The following is a 22,967-nucleotide window of genomic DNA, read 5'->3' on the forward strand; positions in this document are numbered from 1 at the left end:
GCAAATTAGCTGGCGCCACAATATAGGGGGGATCATCAGCATTTCAGACTGCCTGTTAATAGTTCATTTTTGTAAAACAGTGGGAGAATGGTGTCAAATAATAGAGATAACAGGCCCCTCTTGTAGGAACTATTAACACAGTATCTGAAGTGCCTAGAGCAACCAATTAGATCTCTACTTTCGGTTTTAAGCCCTCCAAAAGAAAGAAAAGGTGGAATGTGATTGGCCACAATGAGTAACACTGACATTTGTATCTCTGCCACGACATTATATACATGGGAGAACAACTTCATCCATTATTGATGGTTTTTCTCTCTCACTACATTGTCAATTGTCCAGTGACATCGAAGCAAAAGACCAAGACTCAAAGGGGTTGTAGAGGATTATTCTTACAAAAACAGCATCACGCCTGTCCACAGGTTGTGTCTGGTATTGCAGTAAAGCTTAGTTGAAGTGAATGGAGATGAACAGCAATTTCAGAAATAACCTATAAACAGTTTTTTCTCTTCCTGTACAACCAGTCTAGACTTCATGGTGCTTCGTCCAGCAGCCATTGAGACTGTTTGAAAAAAGGTTGTAGGAAATCAGAAAAAAGTGCTTTTTGCAGAAACAGCGTTATTTTTGTCCATGCGCTATGTCTGGTATTGCCTCTTGGCTCTGTTTACTCCAACAGCTCTATACACAAGTGAGGTGCTGCTTCTGGCAAAAAAAACTAAGGTTTTTCTAATCCTGTACAACCCCTTTAAATCAGTTCCCGGGGGAAAAAAATCACATAAAATTGAATGGTCCTATTAAGATTTGCACTGTGTAAATTTTATAGACTCCATAGAACGCAGCAGAGGGGAATATGTAACTATTCCTGTGCCAGCCTCCAGCAAGACAAAGAAATACGAGGGGATACACGATATATAATAAAACTATAAAAGAAAAAAAAATGGATTGGTTATGCAAAATTTCGACAAGGCACTAAAAGTGTATTATGAGAAGTATAATGTAACATTACTCCATGGCACAGTTTGAGAATATGTGGTGTTGTGGATGATATACAGCGCTGGCTGCAGAGCTATTAGAAGGGTGCCCTCCTCACCGTTCCGCTTGCAGGCCTCATCCTTTGTCACTCGGTGCTGAGCCATTACTTTCTGCGGAGTGCTCCTGTCTGAACTGGCGTCCTCTGATTCGTTGCTGATGACGGAACCATTTTCACAAGGCGACCGGCTACAGGTTACCATAGCAACAGAGACAAGTGTTAGGCATCATTTCTGCAACTCACATAATGAAAATGTCAAGAGCTTTTGGGAGAAGTGGGGGCTTCTGTGACTGTATTGTGTGCTGCTATTGTACAGTTTTCCGTTCCATGGATGCAGCCGGGCTGAATTAGCCAAAATTACTACGATTCAAAACATCTCACAATGTTTGCTGATTTAACAGACAATTACCAAATCGACTTAATACAACTAGCTTTAATAAGTTTACCTGTTACACTTAAGTCCACATAGCCTTATAACCTTATACCAGAAAGGTTTTATAACAAGTTCCGCTGGAATTGCCATGTCACCTAATGCCTAAGCTGGCTGTGCAAATACAGCCACACTGAGTTTGTTACTTGACACAACTGATTGTGAATTTATGTTATTTTATGAGCTTTCTACACTTTTTACAAATACTCCAAAGGAAAAGCTCCAACAAAAAGAAATATGCAAAAAGATGGCCCCCTGACAAAGCAAGGCGAGTGAAACGTACATTGGGGTATGTATACTGTGGTGGCTAGACATTGTATAATCAGGCAGGACCGATCCATATGTACCTGTCATGATGTATATGTTTGCCTCATTGTTACTTCCGTGAGTACATCTTGTTTTTGAGTACATTTGTTTTTTTTGTTAGCATCCGCAGCATATTTGATGCTGCGGATGTGCTGCCGACAGTCAAAGAGCGACCTCAGAGCGAGCTCCCTGCTGTGGCTGGGTAGCTCTGTGTGTCAGCTGGTGACTACCGGCAAGAAATCCATCTCTGCGAGTGGACACAAAGAGCTACAGGGAGCAGGGAACTCGCTCTGTCGTCACTCTGTGACTGCGGGCAGTGCTTTCGCAGCATCAAATATGCTGTGTGTGACCCTACACTTTATGTATGTTTTTTGATCTGCTAATATAAAATTTTCATTCTTTCATTTTTGCATATTTTTTGCTGTTGGAGCTTTTTCTTGACTACATATACTGTACAATGGTGGCAATTGGGGTTTTAAGTTCTATCTGTTGCTGGGAAAGTAAAGATCAATATGGAAACAATTTTATTGTACTGAATGGCAGTGATATTTGATCATGACTCGGTAAACTTGCAATTCTGTAGTCTGAAAAATCTGGGTGAAAATGCCTTTAGCACCTGTAGCCATTCTGGGTTGTCATCCATCTTTCCCAGACACTGAGAAACAACTGGAAGAACAACTCAAGTACTTCAGGGGGAATCCTCCCTATGATCAGGAGAGAAGGGAAAGTATGTGATTAAATATGATACAATTTGTGAATTCACACCTCTTTCTATTATCTGAAGACTTGAGCATCTTCTCCGTGCTGCCATCCTTTGTGCTGTCTCTTTCTTGGGATAAATTGAGTGATGGCACCACAGTCTCTTGGGTTACAGGGAGCACATCTTCGTCCCCTCCTTGCTGTCCAAGGTGCTGCTTTGCATAATCGAAACCTTGAACTGGCTGTAAAAGGAAAAGTGACATTTCTGAACATATTACTAATCCTGATTACATCATTGCACTTTCCCATGGGATATGCTAGTGGTTTGAACCCCGGTAAGGCAAAGGAGAGCTATATCTGACTGTCATGCATAGATGGGCAGGCGCGCCATCCCCATATTTAGGGCACGTTCACATGGGCAGATTACCTGTGGAATTACTGCAGCGTATTTGCTGCGGAAAATCCTCAGTGGATTTTGCTACCATTGACTTGTATATTGACTAGTATAGTATTCGCTTATCACTGAGAGGGGGTTTCAATGATAAGCTAAACACAGGTTCTCTCACTGCCAAGGTCTTCAGGGAACAGATTGGAGGAGCCTAACACCTAGTGTCCATTTCCCCTACAGAGGCCAAACTAAGGGCATTCCCCTGCTCCAGTCATTAAACGCCAAACTAATGGAACAGTGTATTGCCAAGACTGTTCATTATTTGCATTTTGAGCAAAGTTTAAGAGAGACTGAGTTTGACCACCTACTACCATGTGTCTGGCGTTACTCCGCACCCCAACTTCTATTGTAACTGTAACTGGCCAAGGACTCATCAGTTTGCTGTGAGACACAGTATTTTCTAGTTATGCCCATAGCAAGCATTACTCATATGGAAAATGTTTTACATCCAAGCTTTGGGGCTTCTTCCACCTCTCAGGAAACCAGGGATCCCTTGATGCTTTTTTATACTACCCAATGAAGATGGTGGTTCAGTCTTTTGGAGTCACTATCAGGGTATTTGCATAACTCCTATAGTGGAGAGGGTCCAAGGAAATGTGGTCACGTCTCCTATATGTATATAGAACAAAACTGAAAACAAAAGACAGTGCACCTCATAGGGTGAAACTAGGGTGTTCCTCACAATCTGATGTACCTCTGTCTCTCACTTGAAAAAGCAGAGACACTTTTTTCGAAACAGCCTGTGGTTTAGACAAAATAAATACTTTCGGATAACCTAACATCGGCTTCTGCAGAACTCCATCTTTGGAGGGTCACAGCGCAGTATCCATATGATTTTTTATCCTTGATGGTAAACCTCTCCTATATATGGCCGCTATGAGAGTTTAAGTGAGGTCCAGACTCACACCAAACTGCTAGTAAATTAAGCTCCCAAATGGTCGACCTTCCTCTAATAACCCAGAATTTCATAATAGGATACTTCAGAAAAACGACAACCTCTTTATAGAGAGGCTATAAAAACTAACATTTATTATGAAAATAAATCAAAAATCTAATTCGATATTTAAATGTCACTGCAATTTCAGAAGACTGCACTTGGAGAAAAGTCAAGCCATTCTGGCAGTGAGAGTCAATAAGCCAACAATAACATTCTGTCTGTCAATTTGCATTCCATTAATAATGTCTGCAGATCTGTAAACAAGAGACGGTAAAGAATTAACTTGAAGAGAAGGAAGCGTTGTGTCTGCCAAATCAAAGATCCCTGAATGTGGTATGAAAATGAATTGCTGGATGTTGTAATATAATCTCAAAATCAATATCACAAACATAATGTTAAAGCACAGAACATTCACTGTACAAAATTAAGTAACCAAAACACTATTAGACAACAGATGGCTGCCCCATGGAGCTTATCATTTCATCTTCACGCTGTGCATTTTCAATTATACTTGCACAAAACTGACCAATATTTCATGTAAATAACCGAGAAATAAAAAAGCATACACCAGTCAGCCATAACATCAAAACCCTATGAGTCAGAAATTCCAGACCTGATGAACTAAGACCTGACTAAGGAGGGAGCCCCAGGTTGTCTGCACCTGCATTATACTTTTTATGAACATTAATAAAAAGTATTCAGCACTGTACACCTGACTCCCGTATCTTCACACCGGTGTAGTGCTACCTGCTGCAGTTGGATTTTTCCTCTGGAAAGAAAGGAAACCCCTACCGGGTTTCCACCTATCCACATCTGTATTCCTGCATTCCACATCGTCCTCGACGGGACCGACGGCCAGCTGCTCCCAACACACCGTACCAGAGACCTGCCAAAAACACTTTTATAGTGTTGTGCCTGTATAGCGCAACCTGCAGGTCCATTACCATTTGTGTTACCTTCCCTTAGTATCTCTGATAATCGGCACTATATAGCGTCATCTCTATCCCTTTTTTCTGCAATCTCCATTAAATTCAACAAGACCTCCGAAAGTGTTGGTATCTTGCAACAAAAGTTAGGCAGAAGATATAGCACTTTTCATCAGATTTCTGCTCAACTAATCAATTCCGCCTATTAGCAGCAGCATGGATGACATAATAGAACATTTCCAAGCCATCTAAGCTGTTACTCAAGCACTAAGGTGAGATCTAATACATTAAGCTAGTGTACTGTCACTTCAGTCTCCCTGTCTGCCTCTTTCTCTCTCCGGCCACTTAACACTCCTCTCCCTCCTTCTTTCTCCCCTCTTCATAGACTTGTAAGGACAGTATATAACCTGATACCTCCGTGAGCTGTTATTCTATCTTCGAAAGACAAAATGGAGTTGGATTGTTGCAGAAACTATGGAGCTTAAATAAGGAGCTGTTACCAAAAAATGAGTCAGTGTGTGGCCAACCCATATGGCAAACAGAAGTTCCCCTTTCCCAAGGGGAAAAGAAATAGGACAATAAGCATTGGGTAGTTTTCAAAAAAATCCTGCAGCTACAGAGAAACAAGTTGCTGGTGGTATAGTTACAGTATGCAGCAAGCATGATACATGCTTTGGCATATAAGAGACTATAATGCCAATAGACAATATCTGTGAAAAAAAAGGAGGTGGTAGTGTGTGAGACAGACTCATGGAATTTGTAAGAATGTGAGCTTGTTACTGTTGGCTTAAGTTTCTTGGTGTTTTAATGCTATTGTCTGGTAGATGCGATTGTGACAACAAGTAGTTGAAGGGGCCTGAGGACATGCAGTATACTAGGTTACCTAGCATTCTTTGGGGGGCATTGCAAGGCCCTGGTGTTGGGATAGTCACTATAGGGACAGCTTCTCAGGTGGTTGAGTAGGTTGTCTTTGAAAAGATTTAGTTTCTGGATTTTGCTTGGGCTGCAAGATACATCAACCTGAGAAGAAGCCAGTTAGTATTGGATGGTTGCATAAAATTGCATGTAAGTGTAGTTTATTGTGCCCCCAATTTTGTAGTTGTGATGCCTAATGACCCAAAGGAATGATCTACAGGATCATTGCCATGAGGAAAAGCAGGGCTCTGTGCCATGAGGATAAGCAGGACTCTGTACACTGAGGACAAGCAGGGCTCTGTACATTGAGGACAAGCAGGGCTCTGTACACTGAGGACAAGCAGGGCTCTGTACACTGAGGACAAGCAGGACTCTGTACACTGAGGACAAGCAGGGCTCTGTACACTGAGGACAAGCAGGGCTCTGTACACTGAGGACAAGCAGGGCTCTGTACACCGAGGACAAGCAGGGCTCTGTACACTGAGGACAAGCAGGGCTCTGTACCCTGAGGACAAGCAGGGCTCTGTGCAGTGAGGACAAGCAGGGCTCTGTGCACTGAGGACAAGCAGGGCTCTGTACCCTGAGGACAAGCAGGGCTCTGTGCAGTGAGGACAAGCAGGGCTCTGTGCAGTGAGGCTCTGTGACACACCTCCAGCACACACAGCAGGCTGATTGACAAGACAGGAGCCTGCACAGAGCCCTGCTTGTTCTGTCCTCATTTACTGTATTTGGTCTCCTCACAGAGAAACACAGGCAATAGCTGCAGGGACAGCATTTTTTCACCCAAAAATATAAACAAATTTTAATCAATGTATATTACAAATATATATGTAATGGTATTATCTACATTATATCAAAAGTTTTTGTTAATGATAGGTACACTTTCATTTTGATTTACTAATCTAAAGCAAATATTAAATTTTCAATATTCACATGCATAACTTGGTAACAGAGCACATATGGCATTAGAATAGTCCATCAATGGATCCCCTGGGACCCCCTCACCAACAAGCAGTGCATTGATACATGTGGATGTCAATGACTGACGCTCAGCCCTAGAGATGAGCGAATCGAATCTGACGAATCCGAATTCGTTACAAATTTCAGGAAAAATTTGATTTGCAACTAATGCGAATATCGATGCGATTCAATCGCGTGAATCACTTCCTTAAACTCCATTTAGTTTGGTCCAGGCTCCAGGGCATCTAAAATTGCGGATCCACATGTGAGGACATGGGGCAAGGAATCCTGGGAAGGCAGAAACAAGGGTAGGTGGGATGACATTGAATCACATGCAGCCTATCAGCAGCCAGCCACCCCTGTGATGTCACAGCTCTATATAATCAGCAGCCATCTTGCGGCCAGTCACTTCAGCCTTTTATTCCAGAGAGATAAAGAAGGACAGAATTCTTTCAGCAGCAATTCACCTCCCAGTCACATCAGCGTGGTTCTGTTGCACAGAGAGAAGGGACAGAGAGCAGTGTGTATTGCACAGAAAAGCATTTTTACAACATCGACTCACCTCCCAGTCACCACAGCATTCTATTACAGAGAGGGAGAGAAAACAATGTGTTGCACAGTGTGTTGTAAAGGACAGCAGCAATTCACCTCAAGCCCAAATCCTGCCTAGAAGCACTGATAGAGAAGGGAGTCAGATTGAGAGAGAAAGTGCAATTTTGGGTGTAGTAAACAGCGACTGTGGGCTGCAGCACTGGTGTGTACTGCTGGTGTTGTACACAAATACTTTTTTAAGCGCACTGGAGCGTATTGTCCTCCCCTCATAAGTGCCTACCACATATGTACATCTAAGTGGTGTACTATTTTGTTCCTGTTAAAGTCTTAAGGGCCTAGATACTGTGAAAGGCAAGCCAAAAGTACACACCGGCTGGTGTTGTACACAAATTCTTTTTTAAGCATACTGGAGCGCATTGTCCTCCCCTCATAAGTGCATACCACATAAATACATCTAAGTGGTTTACTACTTTGTTCCTGTTAAAGTCTTAAGGGCCTAGATACTGTGAAAGGACAACCAAAAGTACACACCAGATGGTGTTGTACACAAATACTGTTTTAAGCGTAGTGGAACTTATTGTACTCCCCTCATATACACACTAAGTATGTCAAGCAGAGAAGTGCCAGGATGTGCACAGATTAGTGGCAGAGGCCTAAATTCATCAGGCAGAGGTTGCAGCAGACTAGGGGCGAGTGGCAATAGGAGTCGCAACGAGAGGCCTGAGCTCCTCGTATCAGCTAGCAGTCGAGTCTCGACCAGCAACCCATCTGCCGTCATCGATTGGTTAACACAGTCATCCACTTCATCACAAGTGACATTTGACACCTCCAGTCAACAGTCGGTGGGTTCCTCAGACACAACCCTCAGTTGGCATGGCCCGGAAGCAGTCCCTGTCCTCTAATTGCCTCTGTCCTATGCTATTCCCTCCCCCCACAGAAGTATCTTATGCTGTGGGTTCAGCTCCACTATTTAGTGAGGATGATCTAGAGGACAGTCAGCAGCTACTGCCCAGCCAAGAAGTGGAGGAGACATCCGCCGCTTGCTCCGCTAGGCGAGTAGTGATGAGGAGAGTGGCGTGGGAGGGGGTGTTGCGAGCGTTCAGGCTCCTGAAGCAGACACTGTTGAGGAACCTGAGGAGGACATTAGTGGCATGCAGACACAACTCGATGATGATGATGATGAAGCAGATCGCACTTGGGATCCGGGTGCAGAAGGGGCTTCATCATCATCAGGATAAGAGGGCTGCAGGTTGCCCATGAGGCAGCAGCTGAGCCAGCAAGGTGGTTGCATGGTTGGCAGTCAGCATGGTGGCAGAAGTGGAAAGTCTAGAGCCAAATGTGCCCAGGGTAGACCACCTGCTTCGCGGCAGCTTGTAGGTGGAAATAGGGAGAGGTTCCTGTGTGGGGCCGCCCAAGGATATTTATTCGCCGTGAATAAATTCGGAACAAAACTAATTTTTTGGGGAAAATTTGGCAAATCAGCCAAATCAAATTTTTCAAAACTTCGCTCATCTCTACTCAGCACCATTCACATGAATGGGTCTTTCATTCTGCTGAGTGTAGGAAACTGGGGGTAGAGTCCATAAATCTATATTCCTGGAAAAACCCTTTGAAGCAGAACCCTTGCTTAATAATCATGGTTGGAAAGTTCATGTTGGTTTCCTATGTACTTTCTGCATTAAATTCAAGAATTGGACAAAAATAACTTTTGTTTAAGAGCCACATAGAGCCATATAGAAATTATTATTATAGAAAAATGAATCCTTCCTTACCTTGGTCCTGGGAGGGAGGTTGCTGAGGTTTTCTGACTTGAAGTCGCTTTTGTTCTTTCGACAGAGGACAGCAGTAATGATGATAATAATGACGGTCACAACAGCTATAGGAGCCAAGACGGCTGCAATAATCCACAAGTTGTTTGGTGGAACTTGCACAACAGCTGAGTGGTGGAAGAGAAGAACACATTCATAATATAAAGTCTGGGACCAAAGAAGGTGTCTTTTAGGTAAAATCAACCCAACTACAACTATATACATAGTGGAGATTTTAGGAGCTCTTCAGAAAAGAAAAGCAGAAACCTGATTGGTTGCTGTGAACAATTCCTCCACTCCCCCTCCCTTGCATTAAATTTGATATATTTCATCCATGCCCTTTGCTGGTTAAAGGAGTTTTCTTCCTTGGACAATCCCATTTTTATGAAGGGTCCTCTAATGTTACAGTCATGGTCGTAAATCTTGGCACCCCTGACATTTTTCTCACAGTATTTCTCACAGAAAAGGATTGCAGTAACACATGTTTTGCTATACACATGTTTATTCCCTTTGTGTGTATTGGAACTAAACCAAAAAGGGAGGGAAAAAAAGCAAACTGGACGTGATGTCACACCAAACTCCAAAAATGGGCTGGACAAAATTATTGGCACCCTTTTGGCAAGTAACAGGTGTGGGCAATATAAAAATCACACCTGAAAGCAGATAAAAAGGAGAGAAGTTCACTTAGTCTTTGCATTGTGTATCTGTGCGTGCCACACTGAGCATGGACAACAGAAAGAAGAGAAAAGAACTGTCCAAGGACTTGAGAACCCAAATTATGGTAAAATATCAACAATCTCAAGGTAACAAGTCCATCTCCAGAGATTTAGATTTGCCTTTGTCCACAGTGCGCAACATTATCAAGAAGTTTGCAACCCATGGCACTGTAGCTAATCTCCCTGGGTGTGGACAGAAGAGAAAAATGTATTAAAGGTGTCAACGCAGGATAGTCCGGATGGTTCTGCAGGCTCAGGGAGCATTAGTGTCAACACGAACTATTCATCGATATTTAAATGAAATGAAACGCTATGGAAGGAGACCCAGGAGGGCCCCACTGCTGACACAGTGACATAAAAAAGCAAGAATACATTTTGCCAAAATGAACTTGAGTAAGCCAAAATCCTTCTGGGAAAATGTCTTGTGGACAGATGAGACCAAGATAGAGCATTTTGGTAAAGCACATCATTCTACTGTTTACCAAAAACGTAATGAGGCCTACAAAGAAAAGAACACAGTACCTACAGTGAAATATGGTGGAGGTTCAATGATGATTTGGGGTTGTTTTGCTGCCTCTGGCACTGGGTGCCTTGAATGTGTGCAAGGCATCATGAAATCTGAGGATTAACAATGGATTTTGGGTTGCACTGTACAGCCCAGTGTCAGAAAGCTGGGTTTGTGTCCGAGATCTTGGGTCTTCCAGCAGGACAATGACCCCAAACATATGTCAAATAGCAAAAATAGAGAAAAAGAAACACAGCCGCACATCCACAATTTGTATTATGATCTACTTGCTTCTCAGCATAAATTCAAACACTAACAGGTTGTTAGTATACATATTGATCAAAAAGTACAAGCCCACTCGCCACATTAAGGCCACCTATTTAGAGTGGGTCCCTAACCCAACATTGGCATAGTGCCGGGCGGCGGCTACCACCACCATGTCCACAGGGGGAGCAACCCAGTGGCCAGGCAGCCCCACTTCTGGGTCAAAAAGCACCCAGAAATGGATGGCAACCAAGCGCTGGAGAGTTCTGAAGTGGCAGCAATGAGTCCAGATCTAAATCCCATTGAACACCTGTGGAGAGATCTTAAAATTGCTGGGAAAAGGCGCCTTCCAATAAGAGAGACCTGAAGCAGTTTGCAAAGGAAGAGTGGTCCAACATTCCGGCTGAGAGTTGTAAGAAGCTTATTGATGGTTATAGGAAGCAACTGATTTCAGTTATTTTTTCCACAGGGTGTGCAACCAAATATTAAGTTAAGGGTGCTAATAATTTTGTCCAGCCCAATTTTGGAGTTTGGTGTGACATTATGTCCAATTTGCTTGTTTTCCTCCCTTTTTTGGTTTAGTACCAATGCACACAAAGGGAATAAACATGTGTATAGCAAAACATGTGTTACTGAAATCCTTTTCTGGGAGAAATACTCAATTTTCTAGAAAAATTTAAGGGGTGCCAACATTTACGGCCATGACTGTAAGATGACTACATTCAGAGTATCCAGTTGCCAGGACCCCCCCCCCCCCCATGATCATATGTGATCTGGGTTTTCAACAATAAGTTTTCAATTGCTCTGCAGCGCCACCACAGTAGAAATAAAAAATTTCACAATTCAAACTGAAATCAGCATGAAATACACTCTTTATAAGCCTAAAGGGGTGCTCTGCCCCTAGACATCTTATCCCCTATCCAAAGGATAGGGGATAAGATGTCTGACCGCGGGGGTCCCCATCGGCGGGATCTCCCTGCTGCACCCGGCATATGTTTAGAGCATCGGGTGTAGCGCCAGAGGCCAGTGATGTCACGGTCACGCCCACTCGTGCCGTCATGGCCACGCCCCCTCAATGCAAGTCAATGGGAGGCGGCGTGACAGCGGTCACACTCCCTCCCGTGGACTTGCATTGAGGGGGCATGGCCCTGACGTCACGAGCTAGGCGTGACGTCACAAGCCTCCGCCCCGCATCACCTGTCATCCGGCATGGAGCGAAGTTCACTCCGTGCACCGGATGTCTGAGGTGTCGCAGCCGAGATTGCGGGGGGTCCCCAGCGGCGGGATCCCCGCAATCAGACATCTTATTTTCTATCCTTTGGATAGGGGATAAGATGTCTAGGGGCAGGGTACCCCTTTAAGGGTTAAGATTCTTATTGATTCCAGATTAAAAGAATTTTACTGACTCAATATATCTATATTAATATTTATTGTAATTCTTTATGATGGACCTGAGAATTTTTTTTTTTATTACGTTGTACTTACAACTTGCTTGCACTCTGACAATATATCCAAGGGTCAGGGCCATGGTCTGAGGGTCGATGGTACTCAGTTGTTTGGCAGCAGATGTGCCCTGTATTGGCTGGCCATCTTTTAAAGCATAGTAAGTCAGTTCAGCCAGGTTATTAGCACCATCCAACCGTTGCATTTTCACCATCTGTAAAATAAGACAAAGTCATGTAAAACAACAGTGACACATATGATGTAAATTAACAAATATTTATGCAATGTTCTGATGGACTGGGACAAAAAAAAAAAAAAACTGGGGTCTGCTTTTTTACCCCCCAGAAACTGTGCTACTCTTTTCTACGGGTCATGTCTGATATAGCAGCTTAGCCTCATTTATTTGAAAGGGGCTGAAGTGCAATACTATCTAAAGCCTTTGGCTAAAGGTGGCACTGTTTCTGTGGAGGGAAAAACAGATACTATTTTCTAACCCTTTTATCTTTTCAATGTTATGACCAAATAACACTTGGTCGAAGTTGAATTTGATCTAAATGGTTTTACCTACCTGAACTGTGTAGCTGCCTACATTGGTCGCTCTTCTAAATCTTCTTGACTGTTGACTAGAGATCTGAAAAAGAGTGGCCAATCTTTCTTCCATCTGCCGTGTAAAGCTTTGGTTGTTTGCTCCAAGTAACTGGCTATCAACTCCTTGTATCACTGGGGAAAAGACAAGCAATTTTGTCAGCTTTCAATCACTTATGTATATATTTTATGTTGCTATTATAATATAACTTTCATATATTTCTTTGCATGCTCTGGAAGTAAACAATGCGAGTTCTGACTGATAATATATTTTTATTTATAGAATAAACTTTGTTTGCCTAAAATCCCCTAAGGTTTGATTGTTTTGGCCATGGACCATTTTAATTTCTTCCAGTACCATGGCATAAGTATCAGTAAAATGTTAGTAAGTAACCATAAAGGCATGATCACCATATTCCTGAAATGCATTTAGATTCAAATTTCTTAAAAATTATTAAATATATATGCATTAAGACTGGCATTTTATATGCTGCATTAATACAAAGATGAGCTGGAATTATTATTCAAGAGGTGCAAAATTTTGACATGAATTATAGGAAATGCGTGAAACCACTGGAGGCCACACCCCCTCCAGATAAGCCCTTCCAAGGAGACAAGGGCAGTGTAAAAAGTGCAAAAAGGATTGTGCAAAGTTGCAACTTTTGTATGATGTAAAAATGACATACAGGGCATAATACTTTCCAACTATCATTTCTACTTATGAAGAATAATGGTATAGGAAATAATAACTGTGCATTTAGGGCTTGATATTACTGTCTACAGGTTAAGTGTACCTGTCATTTGCAAAAACTTTTTAAACAATGTAGAGCATAATATTATATGTATATTTGTAATATACATTGCTTAAAACAAGTGTTTATTTTTGAGTGAAAAAAATCCTATGTTGTGCCTGCAGCTATTGCCTGTGTGTCTCACGGGCAAAATACAGGAAGTGTGAGCGAAGAAGAAGGGCTCTGTAAAGTGAGGACAAGCAGGGCTCTGTACACTGAGGACAAGCAGAGCTCTGTAGACTGAGGACAAGCAGGGCTCTGTGAACTGAAGACAAGCAGGGCTCTGTGAACTGGGGACGAGAAGGGTTCTGTGAACTGAGGAGAAGCAGGGCTCTGTACACTGAGGACAAGCAGGGCTCTGTATACTGAGGACAAGCAGGGCTCTGTACACTGAGGACAAGCAGGGCTCTGTGCAGTGAGGACAAACAGGGCTCTGTGCAGTGACTGAGGACAAACAGGGCTCTGTGCCGTGAGGACAAGCAAGGCTCTGTGCAGTGAGGACAAGCAGGGCTCTGTGCACTGAGGACAAGCAGGGCTCTGTATACTGAGGACAAGCAGGGCTCTGTACACTGAGGACAAGCAGGACTCTGTACACTGAGAACAAGCAGGGCTATGTGCAGTGAGGACAAGCAGGGCTCTGTGCAGTGAGGACAAGCAGGGCTCTGTGCAGTGAGGACAAACACGGCTCTGTGAACTGAGGATAAGCAGGGCTCTGTACAATGAGGACAAGCAGGGCTCTGCACGCTGAGGACAAGCAGGGCTCTGTACACTGAGGACAAGCAGGGCTCTGTACACTGAGGACAAGCAGGGCTCTGTACACTGAGGGCAAGAAAGGCTCTAGACACTGAGGACAAGCAGGGCTCTGTACACTGAGGACAAGCAGGGCTCTGTACACTGAGGACAAGCAGGGCTCTGTGCAGTGAGGACAAACAGGGCTCTGGGCACTGAGGACAAGCAGGGCTCTGTACACTGAGGACAAGCAGGGCTCTGTACACTGAGGACAAGCAAGGCTATGTGCAGTGAGGACAAGCAGGGCTCTATGCACTGAGGACAAGCAGGGCTCTGTGCACTGAGGACAATCAGGGCTCTGTACACTGAGGACAATCAGGGCTCTGTATACTGAGGACAAGCAGGGCTCTGTATACTGAGGAAAAGCAGGGCTCTGTACACTGAGGGCAAGCAAGGCTCTAGACACTGAGGACAAGCAGGGCTCTGTATACTGAGGACAAGCAGGGCTCTGTACACTGAGGACAAGCAAGGCTATGTGCAGTGAGGACAAGCAGGGCTCTATGCACTGAGGAGAAGCAGGGCTCTGTGCACTGAGGACAATCAGGGCTCTGTACACTGAGGACAAGCAAGGCTATGTGCAGTGAGGACAAAAAGGGCTCTGGGCACTCAGGACAAGCAGGGCTCTGTACACTGAGGACAAGCGGGGCTCTGTACACTGAGGACAAGCAGGGCTCTATGCACTGAGGACAAGCAGGGCTCTGTGCACTGAGGACAATCAGGGCTCTGTATACTGAGGACAAGCAGGGCTCTGTATACTGAGGACAAGCAGGGCTCTGTACACTGAGGACAAGCAGGGCTCTGTGCACTGAGGACAAGCAGGGCTATGTGTAGTGAGGACAAGCAGGGCTCTGTACACTGAGGACAAGCATGGCTCTGTGCACTGAGGACAAGCATGGCTCTATGCACTGAGGACAAGCAGGGCTCTGTGCAGTGAGGACAAGAAGGGCTCTGTACACTGTGGACAAGCAGCTACATTTTGCACCTACAGACCCATATAAGGACTTGTTTTTTGCGTCACCAATTGTACTTTGCAATTACATCACTTGTTATATAACATAACCTGTGGCAAAGCCAAAAAAAAAAATTATTTGTGGGGTGAAATAAAAAAAAATAAAAAAAACGCCGTTTTGTAACTTTGACACAATATCTTTACTCTGTATGTCCATTCGGTTACAAGAATACCCTACTTATATAGGTTTTATTTTATTTTAATACTTAAAAAAATTATAAACTACGTGAATCAAAATTAGTATGTTTGAAATTGGCATCTTATGAAAAACTTTTTTATTTTTCCGTGTACGTGGCGATATGAGGGCTCATTTTTTGCGCCTTCATCTGTATTTTTGAGAGGTACCATCTTTGTTTTGATGTGACTTTTTAATTGCTTTTTATTAATATTTTTATGGTATATGAAGTGACCAAAAATGCACAATTTTGGACTTTGGTATTTTTTTTACGTGTACGCCATCAAGCGTGTGGTTTAGCTAACCTAATATTTTAATAGTTCGGACATTTATGCACACGACGGTACCACATATGATTATTTTTATTCTTTATTACATTATTTTATATAAAAAATGGGAAAGGGGGTGTGATTTAAACTTTTAATAGACTTTTAATGGACTTTTATAAAAAAAAATAATAATAATAATAATTTACAATTTTATTTTTTTTAGCCCGATAGGGGGCTAAAACATGCAATCTTCTGATTGCATATACTGATCAGTGCTCTGCCATTGCAAAGCACTGATCAGTGTAACTGGCACTCTGCTGCTCCTGCCTGCTCCTACCAGGCATGGAGCAGTAGATCGCTGATCGGACAATGTAGAGGCAGGTTAGGACCCTCCCATCATCTGTTAAGCTGATCGGGACATGAGCTGCCGGGATTCTTTTACTTTTGTTTTAGATGCCACGATCAAATTTTATTGCAGCGTCTAAAGGGTTAATGCCGGGCACCGGCCCAATCAGCCATGCCTGGCATTAGCCGTGGGTCCTGGCTGCTCGTAGCAAATGGGACACACCGGGTTTAACCTGTTCTCTGCTGATGAGAACGGTTTTAACCCGGTAAACGGGACCAGGGCGTACAGGTATGCCCTGAGTCCTTAAGGATCGGGCATGTGAGGTGTCATGTGATTGTTACCCAGGAAGTATCAGTGACCAGGTGACTTAAGGGTGGCCAATGGGATCCCCCCCAGAGCCTCCCCCATAAAAGCCCTGGGTGGAGCCTCTGCTCTCTCTCTTGCTTACTGCTGAGGTCCAGTCAAGTCGTGCCTAAAAGTGTGTCCAGAGTCATAGGAGGCCTCAAGTCCAGTCTGCAGCCACAAGCTACAAACCTGCAAGTAAGCCACAGTCACAGTCTTGTCAGTCATTAGTCACAAGTCAAGTCAGTCACGTCATCATTTGTCAAGTCAACGTGGCCTGCATTAAATTGACCCCATCTACTACAAGTGCCAGCAAGCCCTTAAGGTCTCTGAGTCACTGGTCATCTCCGTGGGCCTGGCTGAACTGTATAGACTTTTGCACCTGTTACTACCGTTATGTGTAACTTGGCGTCTGAGTCATTATTGCCCCCCATGCCTAGCCCAGGATCCAGCGGTATACCTTTGGGTGGTATTGAGGATAAACCACGCCCTGGCATCACAAATGCATGGGGTTAATGCCATCTGCCCCTTGGGTAATTCCATCTGTCCTTTGCATCACACCCCATACCACAAATGTATATTACAAATATACATATAATGTTATTATCTACCTTATATAAAAAGATTTTGCAAATGACAGACACACTTTAAGCTGACAATCTCTCAGTAGTGCTTAGTTAACATCTAATTTCCAGGACAACACAGACATACTATTGACATTGTTCAGGTAGTTTTGAAATGTTTCTTCTTGCATTGCGTTGAGAGATGCTTGAGTACAGAAAGGAATGTTTACGAGTCAAGGACTTTCATGTGATTGCTGTTTGTTTTCTTAAAGGCAAAGTTATCCCTCTATAGTGACTTATGTATTATAGGGTGTGTTATAGGCACAGATAACAAACACACTGATTGTCCATTTTATTTCATGTGAAGGAAGCAGGTAATATATTGTTTACTAGTAGAACAAAAAGGATTAATATTGCATTTCACTATGTGTACGTACAGTAGCTTGATGCCAGTTAAATCAAAGCTTCAAACCCCCTGCATAGCCATTGAGCTACATGATAAGATTCTTGCTACTGCGGATCACATCTACCACTAGAGAAAGCTTACTGCACATATTCACCACAATAATAATAGAACTCATACTAATAAAATGTGTGTGCAGTAAGCTTCCGGTTGTGGCCCTTATAGGCAGTAAAGCTCGCACCAATATAAATATATTTAAAGAAATGGACCAGCAGAATATTGGACCCAAAGACAACATGGTAGTATTAGATGGATATTCATTCTAAAGGTGGCCATACATTTTCAAGAACATTCGGCATGGCTGAAAGTTCATGTGTTGTCTATGGGGAGGGAGGCGGTGAGCCACAGCCTTATAGCTCTCGCGCCAGTTTATTCTTCCCAGAAGAATAGGGTCAGGTATTAAAAACCCAACATGCCCATGTCTTTTCATGTGTCAGGAAGCCACCATACACCTTAAAGAGTTGGTGCAGCAGGTTCGACTAGTATCAGGTGTATGTGCACCTTTAGGTTACATGGTAGAAGTAGACCATATACCATTGCCAATTAGACTGGTATTATAATATGTGTTGTATTGTGGCATTGTGTGGTACAGCTAAATGTCCATATAACAGATAGCTGTTGGCCTGGCCTACGGGTATCTGTCCCTATTCTCCTATTTATTGAGTAATTTGGTAATGGGTCCGATTCCATCCAACAGGAATACTAACAACCACTCAATAGTAGTTTTTTTTCCACTCAGTGCACCTTTAATTGTTATTTTTTTTGATACAGAAATCCAGAAAATGAATGGAAGAGGTGTTGACAGGGAAGGAATGCAGTAATAAACATAATCCCAACAAAATATAAAAAGTTACCTGTGTACACCCAGTAGCTCATAGTGGAACCTGATATATCAATATTTGGATAATACAATGCTAGAAATAAAACAGAAAATAAAACAAAAAGTTAAAGGAAATAACAGAGTACATATTGCTGACATTATAAAACTGTGATTGTAGCTTAAAATTGGAATGAAAACAAAAACAAACAAAACTTGGTAACATTTATTGAACTAAAACTAAATAAAGTAGATCTGCTCACTCTTCTGGCATGTCTGCTTTCTTTCATTCTCGTATTCCCATGACATAATGATTATAGAGAATCTTTTCTTATAGATCTGTATTGTGCTGTGGCATCAGGGAGGCAAAAACATTGAATATTTACTCATACACGATCATTGTGGCCAAACAGACACCAGATTTTATGGTAAACTAAAATGAGGCAATGATAATGTGAATTAAAGGGGTAATCCCACTTTGGTCTTTATGACATATTCACAAGAGCTGTGAAAACAGGTGAACATGGCTGTTACATTATGCGCTTCGGCCACACACACTGGCCGTGAGCGCATGGTCCCCTTACCTTCTGCTGCCGATGGGGCTGGGACTCGCATCGCGGAACGCGCCCCCATTTGCGAGCCCCAGTCCGTCACTCTCCGGGTGTTTCTCCTGCCTCCGCATCTCTGCTCCGGCGCGCATGCGCCGGAGCTTTAAGATTTCAAGGGCCAGTACGCTCATTAGTGTAATACACCTGTGGCTCATTTATAAATTCCTCCACCCTCCTCAGTTCCCTGCCGGATCTTTGTTGCCTTGTACCTTTGAGAAAGCGTTTCTCTTTATTGCCTTGTCGTGTATCAGATCTCTTGCTCTTGTGACTTGACCTTGCTCCTCTGCCGCCTGCCTATTGACTCCTGCTTCGCTTTGACTATGCTACTGTGCCGCCTGCCCTGACCTTCTGCTATCCAGACTACGAGTTGCCTTATCTCTCCTGTGCCTCACATCTCCTCAGACGCCTGTGTGGTTGAGCCGTGCCAGGGGTAGTGACCTGGGTGCCGCCTGCAGGAGAAAGTCCATACCGCTTTGCGGCAGGCTCTGGTGAAAACCAGTGGCACCTTTGACTCCACTCCCTGGTACGGTCCGAGTCATCTGCCACACAGGTCAGGCAGATCCACCAAGGTTCCTGTCTTCAGAAACGTGAGTGTTACAACGGCGGCTTAGCTGTTTCTGTAACTCCTATAGAAATGAGTGTTTGAGAGCCATGCACATGGGCAGTCATTTACATGGTACATGGTATGCACTACTTACGTTCAGCAATAATGGACGGAGGGTCTCCCAGATAGTACCCAACCATTTCTCCAGAAAGGACATTGAGAAGGCTGCTAGCCGTCGTACCATTTAAAGCTTTGCCATTATTCTTCACTACATAGATCAGGGTCAGAACTTGGCTTTCTATGGATGTGTTTAAAATCTATTAAAGGACAGGAAAAAAAATATATATAAAAGATATTGTAAGTCAATAATATCTGACTATAGATATAACACAACCATTAATGCTTGATTGCCAATGGGTATATTAGTACACACATAACTTAAAGAGGCTCTTCTGTGTTAGTGTTTTGTGTTATAACCTATAGGCTTATCCAAAAGTTTTACTAGGGCAGTCGAGATAGGGCCAAAGTTAGAGAGAACGGGGATGATAGGTGACAAAGGTTTACTAACAAGCAGCTATGCTTGGTTAAGGAACAAAAACAGGTTTAGGACAGTGAACTAATAATTTTTCAGGTAAAGGAAAGCCAGGCTTCGTTTTTTTTTATTGTGAAGCAATCCCTTTTTGGTGGCCCAAATCTCAGAAAAGGTTGAATTAAAGGGGTACTCCACTGCCCCAGCATTCAGAACCTTGTGATGTCACGTCACATCCCTTCAATACAAGTCTATGGGAGGGGACCTGGCAGCCGTCATGCTCCCTCCCATAGAATTGCATTGGGGTGGGGGTGCGTGACATCACGATCCCCTCGCATACTCCCCATGGCCATGACGTCACGACCCCCGCAGCCTGTACCCAGTGTTCGGAACAAAATGTTCTGAACGCTGGGGCAGTGGAGTACCCCTTTAAAGGGAATCTGTCAGCTCCATTTGCTGCTAAGTGCTACAGGACATTGGACAGGATATAAAAGCAAACTGTACCTTTCCAAGAGTTGATGGCGGTTCTCAAATCACCTTTTTATTTCTCAGCCAAGTGTCCTTGTTTTCCCTCACTTCCCGGCTCTCCTTGAATAATGGACAGGCTTTTGTGCATCAGTTAAGGTGACAGCAAGCAAGTAGGTGTGCCAGGCTTTGGCATCTGAGCAGCTTAGTCCCTCCTACTTGACATTTGGTTGAAAAATAAAAAGGTGGTCATAAAAGCTTGCCAACCACCATCAGCTCCAGCAAAGGTGCAGTTTGCTGTTACACCCTGCAGCACGTAGCAGCAAACTAAGCTGACAGATTCCCTTTAAATGGCCTCCAACCTTTAGTATCTAAACCCTATTTCACCCAGCCCGCCATAGGTATCAGAACATTGAAAGATTCTGCTGGAATTTGAGGGCCCTACTGATAAAAATTCAATTTCCATCTTTATTAATGAAGAAGAGTAAATGAGGTAGCTGCTGTAGACAGCATAAAGGCCATGATCCGCATACATTTTAGCAATCATGTTACTGCCACAGTACCTCCCTGGTCCTAATAACCTAAAGTAAAATGAACTATAAGGTTTCTAGGAGTTCTGCTTATACATGCGTATGCATAGAATATGCATTATGCATCCATATTATGCATTAATATTATAGTATAATATGGATACTAAAATTAATTGTAACATAAACTGTAAGACATAACCTATTCAACATGACCTATTCAATATGATCTACATGCACCTGTATGAAATGGGTGTGGCCAAAATACACCAAAACACAATAATTAGGAGGGGGGTCACGTACATTTGGCTATATAGTGTGCGTTTCTATGACCATCTGCTAATAAGAAAAGATTTGATTTTCCAGTACTTTTAAAGTGTATAAACTTTATTAAAGGATACTCTGCTGCCACAGTGTTTGGAACATTTTGTTCCGAACACTTGGAGTGAACGATGAGGGTCGTGATGATGAGGGGTGTGTCGTGATGTCACGACATGCCCCCTAAATGAAAGTCTATGGGAGACTAGCATTTAGGGGGCGTGGCATGATGTCACAAAGGTGTGGCATGATGTCCCAATGGGCGTGGCTGGACATCACAACCCTCGCAGCCGGCACCCAGCGTTCTAAACGAATGCCGGGTGCTGCACAGAGATCGCAGGGGTCCCAGCTGCGGGATCCCCATGATCAGACATCTTATCCACTATCCTTTGCATACTGAATAAGATGTTTAGAGGCGGAGTAACCCTTTAATGTGAATTATTGGTTCAATAATATTCTGAACAATGATCTGTAAAGGGTTAAGCGGATCTGTGGGTAATTTCTGAAGATATTACAGAGCAGAATGTCCTACCGGCCTGTGCACCTGTTAATAGTATAATCATGAGTAGTAACACACGCTCTAACAGGTGCAGCACCGCCGTTACTAGCTCTGTGCCAAAATCCCCACCATTGTACAGAGAATATTATGCCAGTGTGTATTCTGATTTTCCAGTAAATAAAGCCAGTTGAAGAAATGTCCATCAAAAACATACAACCCTTTTCCATCACATAAATATCAGGTGGGCAGCGTCATAATATTGTTATAACAATTTCCACTGAATGGTCTGTATATTTTGTCACATGAAGTAAAACTGTCATTGCAAGAGAATTATGTACAGTAAATAAAATACATTGGAATTACTCAGAGAACTAGGGATGTAAATAAAGGTGGTAGGGTGGTTCAGGTCTTGCATAGGCATTAATGCCTGCAGGGCCCAAGAGCCCCTTTGCCCCATATGAAAAGGCTACCACGGTAAACAATGTATCATAGTTGGAGTCCCATTTCAAATTTTGCATTGGGGTCCAAGAGCTTAATTTTACCCCTGTACATAGTATACTGAGTTTATTGGCCCAACTGGGTCTCTCAGAGCAATATATATATATATATATATATATATATATATATTACCTCACAGTCTATATATATCAATGTGATAGTGTGTAATGCTACTTCTCATGTGCATGGATTTACATACAGTTGTTTATGAGGAAGGGGCAGTGCTCTCACTATTCCTAGAGAACAAAGAAACTAGTCCAAGCCAGTGTGGTGTAATCTAATAATGATTTTCCTTTGTCATCTATTAAAGATAACTACATCCAATAGATAGCTCTAGAGAACCAGTATTCTTCCCTTTAAGGGGAGCTATTTTGCATGCATTTTCCCTCCAGGAATTATTATGAGACCTACCAAACTCTCTACATTAGCTGACAGTCTCTACAAGGAGACACACTACCCACTCACACCCAGTACAATATTTAAAAATCCATTGCAAAACATATTCCTTTCTTCTAAGAGATTATGCAAAGTAGTTCCTCTACTGAAGGTAGCTTTCCTTCAAATCAATATTCAACACAAACAGGGCCTTAAAGGGGTACTCCATAGGGGGGAAGAAAGCGTTCAAATCAGCTGGTGGCAAAGTTGCACAGATTGGTATATTCCAGTATGTATCAGTAGCTGTATTTTCCAGACAAAGTTGTATAGTTCTTTCCGGTCTGACCACAGTGCTCTCTGCTGCCACCTCTCCATGTTTGCTCCTGCTTCAGGCAATTTTTGACACAGACAGAAATTTTAGCAAAGAGCACTGTGGTTACACTGGAGAGAACTGCACAACTTCCTACTAAGTACTGGAAGGATTAATATTTTTAAATAGAAATCATTTTTTTATCTGAT

The 22,967-nt window shown here is 43.0% G+C and overlaps 1 protein-coding gene across 4 annotated transcripts in view; it reads right to left on the minus strand.

The window, feature by feature from the left end:
- KIAA1549L (KIAA1549 like) overlaps positions 1-22,967 on the minus strand; it is a 179,412-nt gene that overhangs the window by 74,315 nt on the left and 82,130 nt on the right. For all 4 annotated transcript variants that reach the window (XM_056526603.1, XM_056526601.1, XM_056526602.1 and 1 more), the window contains exons 7-13: positions 19,392-19,554; positions 18,123-18,182; positions 12,505-12,656; positions 11,979-12,150; positions 8,973-9,136; positions 2,529-2,704; positions 1,088-1,215 (exon numbers count right to left, since the gene is read on the minus strand). In XM_056526603.1, the coding sequence (XP_056382578.1) occupies positions 1,088-1,215; positions 2,529-2,704; positions 8,973-9,136; positions 11,979-12,150; positions 12,505-12,656; positions 18,123-18,182; positions 19,392-19,554 (1,015 nt within the window). The remainder of the gene's footprint in view (positions 1-1,087; positions 1,216-2,528; positions 2,705-8,972; positions 9,137-11,978; positions 12,151-12,504; positions 12,657-18,122; positions 18,183-19,391; positions 19,555-22,967) is intronic.

This window comes from Hyla sarda, chromosome 6 (genome assembly GCF_029499605.1).
Source record: "Hyla sarda isolate aHylSar1 chromosome 6, aHylSar1.hap1, whole genome shotgun sequence".
Classification (NCBI taxonomy): domain Eukaryota; kingdom Metazoa; phylum Chordata; class Amphibia; order Anura; family Hylidae; genus Hyla; species Hyla sarda.